The following is a 5,286-nucleotide window of genomic DNA, read 5'->3' as shown; positions in this document are numbered from 1 at the left end:
TGGTTTTTCCCTTGTGTGTTGCAAAGGTTTTCCACGTTAAAATCTCGTGTCCCCTGCAGTGTTTTATTTTTCGTTCTTCATTTATTGTGCATCTCGATTATAACAACAGCGATAACACATTTTCATCCTGATTGCGGAGACCAGCCAATGATATAACCAGCACACTGGAAGTAAAAATAACATTGACATTGGTGAGCCCTACTGCATCTTATCTAGATATATAAATCAGACCAAGGTTACAATAAAAAAAATGAAACAGTGTCTACGAGGAACTAGAACACTATTGATATAGCTGAAACGGGACTTAGCGTGACAATTTCAGTAATTCGTCTCTGACTGGGATCGAATTCTGGTCGTTAGGGTGCGCCACTGTGACCCCAACCATTGTGCTAAGCACCAAGGTTACAATAGAGAGTGGTCCGACTGGAAGAGCAGCACCGTAACAAACAATTATTGACATTGCATCGAAGGAACAAACAATGGTACATTTCGGGCTTCGGATGGGGTGGTCAACATATATTATATAGATAAACATCACCAGTAACTTGGATACTGTATAGAAAGATGTTCTACGTAGAGTGTTGGACACAACTGAACCTCGTCCAAGCTGTGAATCCAAAGGGGCAACTTTGCTCAGATCATCAGCACCACATCCCCCCCCCTGTTTCTCCTCCTTCTCATCCTCATCCTCAGATTCATCGCCGTTGCGTCTGGCCGGAGCGTGGTGTTCGGCCCTGGACAGCGGAACGGTGGCTAGGCTGACATGGCAGATACAATCCAGTAATTTGGCATAATATTCGAAGCCGGTGACAATGAGTTGTACAAATCCATCATAAATCCTCCTAATGAAGTGAAAATCGATCAGATCCCACTACAGAAATCAATGCACAACACTGTGTATGTCAGGCATATATAAAGCACCATACAATCGTGGTGCCTGAAAGTATCTTGGCATAAATCGAATTATAATACCAATCTCTGCAGCACAGGTATAAAAGGGAAACATAACAATCAATTATGATGAACTCAGCAAACACATCTAGCGTGGCAAACTAGCAGACGACATGAACTCTTTCTCCAAGCTGTAGCATTGCGGGTTGTCTCCTAATCTTAAGTCACCCAATTCCGAAGATTGGAGAGCAGCTCTAGCCCTTCTTCGAGTCAGTCGAATTGGTTGCATTTGCTCTTCATTTCTTGGATATGCTAGACATGAGTTCACCCGTTTTGTTAGCAGAGTCTGCAGTTCCATCTCCAGCTGTTTCATGGTGGGTCTTTCTTCACCATGCAGTCTTAAGCATAGCTCGGCAAGAGAGGCAACACCTTTGATCTCTTCCTCAGTTGCCCCATCCAGCACCTGAGAATTAACAATACCTGTGATTCTCCCCTCTTTGAACTCCTGGAGAAAGTAGTTTGACAAGTTCTTGATTGTTCCTGATTCACTTGTAAAAACAGGCTTCATTCTAAGAAGCAACTCCACTAGTACCACACCAAAACTGTAGACATCGCTCTTCTCATTTAGCTGTCTGGTATGGAAATACTCTGGATCTAAGTACCCAAATGTACCTTGCACATTTGTAACAATGTGTGTTTGATCGACCGGAACCAATCTAGATGCACCAAAATCCGAAACTTTGGCTGTGTAGTTTCCATCCAAGAGTATATTTGAGGACTTCACATCACGATGGAATATTGATACTGAAGCTGAAGAGTGGAGATAAGATAGAGCTCCGGCTGTTTCCATTGCAATTCTTAAGTAATCACCCCAAGACAGCGAAAGACCATTATTTGTATCTGCATGAAGAACTTCAGACAGTGAGCCACTCGATATATAATCATACACCAGCAATGGAACCTCGGTTTCGAGACAACATCCAAAGAGTTTCACAATATTTCTGTGATTTATCTGACTGAGGACTGCGACCTCGTTGATGAATTGACTGATCTCGCACTCCTCTATGACCTTAGATTTTTTAATTGCAACCACACGTTGATCTGATAATATCCCTTTGTAAACCATGCCATGGCCCCCACGGCCAATAACACGTGTGGGATCAAAGCTGTTTGTTGCCTTCTCTAGCTCTTCTAATGAGAAAATCTTTGTTTTGTCGTTTGCAGTTTCATCAGAGGATACCAACTTTTGTAGGAGAAGACCTTGGTTCTTCCGAAAATAGTTCTTCCGTAGTTGCTTCTGAACATTTTCTTTCCATCTACGAGTGAAAAGTACTGCGCTGAAGCTTAGAAGTATAACGCCGAAGCCACAGGACAGCCCAATAATTATACCTGCAGGCATTAAGCTCTTTCAAGTTTTCTGTTCTATATTGTCTCATAATTGTAATAATAATAGTCTTACCTAAGAGTAGAGGTTGTTTTTGCTTAGCACACTGCCTTTTAAATGGATCATACTCGGTCTTGCGAGGACACTCAGTACAAATGAAACTTCCTTTTGTATTATGGCAGATCTCTTTACACTTGTTTGGTTCAAGGCATTCATCAGTATCTGAAATTAATAAAATCTTGATAAGATGCATTGACAAAATATATATTCCCTCCGATTCACAATTAGTTTAGGACGTCCCCATGGTCTTCATATTAACATTTTGACATATATTTTAGATAAATATGTTGTTTCTAACAGAAATACTTATAAAAATTAATACATATTAAATACTTGTACAAATCAATACATATTTCATTAATAATTTATAATAGCAATTTGATATTGTCCATGTTGGTACACACTTCTTATATTGAAGGTCAAACCTAATTTTATTGAATGTCACAAATTCCAAAACTGATTATATGATTCATCATAGGGAGTAACATGGAAAGTAGTACACATTGCATTAATATGAAACAGTAGTACATCACATAAACTAATTAAGCAAAATTTATTTGAACGATAAACAAACTAGAAGTAGCAAAAAATCATTGGCTAATAGTAACATGCAGTTATTTGTCTCCGGTGGTATCATTTGTAATCTCAAAGAGGTAGGGATTACCTTGACAACCACTTTGGATATACGGATTTCCTTGGAAGCCATCTGAGCATTGGCAGCGGTAACCAAAGAACCTCCCTTCAGCGCTTACTTCCACACACTTACTGTTGATACTCACACAAGCATATCCAGACCTATTCTGTTGGGCCTCTGCGCAACTTAGATGAGCAGCAGCCCATTTGACAGAAAAAAATAATCCATATGGATAAAAAAGACTCTTCCGTTCTGATCCGGACATGGGGTTGGTGATATTAAAGGTCCCTTCATCAACATCCATATTGATTACCTCCAGATCCTGCATCAGCAGAACAGCCGTTGATGTTGTATTTGTGCAATATAAGTAAAACTCTTCTGTGGCAAAGCAACCCTCTTCGAAGCCGAATGGGAATTGCACACTAATGTTACCACACTGACGGGTACAATCAGCCCTGCTCGGAATTGGATTATACCCTAAATTGATCAGTAAAAGGTTAGCATATATCAATGCCCAAAAATCCTAACAGTAACTGATGTTTGGTCACTTGAGTACGAAAAAGATGTTACCTTTGTCCTGGTTGGAGCAGCCATGTGGAATGTAGGGGTTGCCTGTATAGCCGTTGTTGCAGAAGCAGTAGTAGCCATTTCTTGATGTCGTGTAGGGGTCACTTGCAGCGTAGTTGTAGCCACACCCAGAATGGTCACTCATACAGGCAACACATGCAGATTGATTCCCTATATCCCATGAGAGCTTTAAGCCATCAGTAGTTATGCTGATTTTATCCCATAATTGAGAGGTGTGTTTAGAGCCTATGCTGGTCCTTTTTGTGTTGTGGACAAATTTGAAACGGTAAGTGCTAGCATAGCTTTCGAAGACTACACGACAGCATCCAAGGCCATTACAGTTGTGCACAGCTGCCATCTCTGTGATTTCTGGATCCGGACACACAGTTGCACAGATCGGCTGGATTGCATTCTCTTCAACAGAGTACACCTCTAGGTCGCAGCCAATGATGTTTAGAACAATGGAATCAAGATGGAAGGACCTCCCAGGTGGTTTCAAAGACAAGTTGTAGACACTGACACCAGATTCTATAGGGATGGTATGCGAGAAGGAGGCCCAGAGCAAGTTTGAATTCCAAACAGAATCACCAAAGTTAATCACCTCGATGATGCCGTCGCGCAAGAATAGCTTTGGGGGCTGAGCCGTGTTGTTGCAAGTGAGATTGAAGTCAGGCCCGCGGGAGCACCTGGATCCGATGCCGAAGGGGTAGTTGATACTCACATTGCCACAGCTCTTAGGGCAAACATCGAGCATGGCTAGTGATGGATGCGCCCAATTCCCTTCAGGATTGTGGCTTGTTACAAGTCCAGATGCTCGCGCAGTTAGCTTTCCTAGTGACCCGAGTATCAATAGTGAAAGTGACGCATACATCACGAGCAAAATGCCCATGATCTACAGACACCCTCCCAACTTTGCTCGAGAAATTCAGTTCAAGCAGCAGCGCATGTACTGTGGGTATTTAATAGTGGTGCAGTGAAAGTCTCAGGGAGCCTTTTTCTCTTATGTACCACTTGCATGACTGGCCTGCTGATGCAAATTTATGCTGACACTTGACCCAAGTAAGAAGACATGGCGAAGAGTAAGAATAGTAAGCACCGTGGACTCCAGAAGTCGTTGATGTGGTTGATTTGGCCACATTAGAATACATCACTACTTTCTTGTGGTCGTGCCGCACGGACGACCTGGCAAGTCAGTCAATGCCTACCTTCTTGTGCAGGTCACTCTAGCCCGTGAAATGGAGCTCATTTCTGTCAAGAATAAACCACAATGCATTATCTGGCTTGCGCTTCCTGCTGCACAGGGAAAGTAACAATTACAAATATGACAGGAAATTCATGCCAAACGTAGATAGTGGATCAGCCATACCCACACGAGAAAGCCAGTGCCATACAATTTATATGCGACTTTGAAGATGCAAAATTACGACATGAAAATGGCAAATCACAAAGACACTCACCATATCAGGATATTGGTTTGTTTTTTTTCGAGGTTGACGGGGGAAAATCCCCACCGCTTGTTATATTTCCACGAAAGTAGCCTGGCAGGCCCATGTTCTTACAACAGATATGGGGAGATACACGGGGATACAGGGGACAAGAAGACAATAAAATACAGGAAAAAAGCAAACTAGAAAGGGGAACACAAAGGGGAGGGGGAGGTTAGCAACCGAAGCCAACCGAACCCCCGGGAGGTCAGCTCCACAAAGGACAATCATTGCGACTTGGCATGGCGAGCGAAGGACGGCGACGA

At 42.4% G+C, this 5,286-nt stretch overlaps 1 protein-coding gene across 1 annotated transcript; it reads right to left on the bottom strand.

Annotated features, from left to right (window-relative positions):
* Window positions 1-313: 313 nt before the first annotated feature.
* Window positions 314-4,529, bottom strand: LOC127300258 (wall-associated receptor kinase 5-like). Its single transcript, XM_051330353.2, has 4 exons — window positions 3,540-4,529; window positions 3,000-3,446; window positions 2,351-2,497; window positions 314-2,280 (listed from the first exon to the last, which is right to left on the bottom strand). The coding sequence occupies exons 1-4, from the start codon at window positions 4,423-4,425 to the stop codon at window positions 1,040-1,042; spliced, it is 2,721 nt and encodes a 906-aa protein (XP_051186313.1). The 5' UTR covers window positions 4,426-4,529; the 3' UTR covers window positions 314-1,039.
* Window positions 4,530-5,286: the final 757 nt, after the last annotated feature.

The sequence above is a fragment of the Lolium perenne genome, chromosome 5 (assembly GCF_019359855.2).
Source record: "Lolium perenne isolate Kyuss_39 chromosome 5, Kyuss_2.0, whole genome shotgun sequence".
NCBI lineage: Eukaryota > Viridiplantae > Streptophyta > Magnoliopsida > Poales > Poaceae > Lolium > Lolium perenne.
Note: the sequence above shows the minus strand (reverse complement) of the source record. Positions and strands in the feature narration are given on the sequence as shown.

Bases quoted from the DNA above. Each gene is read 5' to 3' on its own strand.
- LOC127300258 (XM_051330353.2), bottom strand. From the start codon at position 4,425: ATGGGCATTTTGCTCGTGATGTATGCGTCACTTTCACTATTGATACTC. The intron at 3,447-3,539 runs GTAACATCTTTT...TGATCAATTTAG, and splicing joins CTGCTCCAACCAGGACAAAG to GGTATAATCCAATTCCGAGC. The intron at 2,281-2,350 runs GTAAGACTATTA...TAATGCCTGCAG, and splicing joins AAAACAACCTCTACTCTTAG to GTATAATTATTGGGCTGTCC.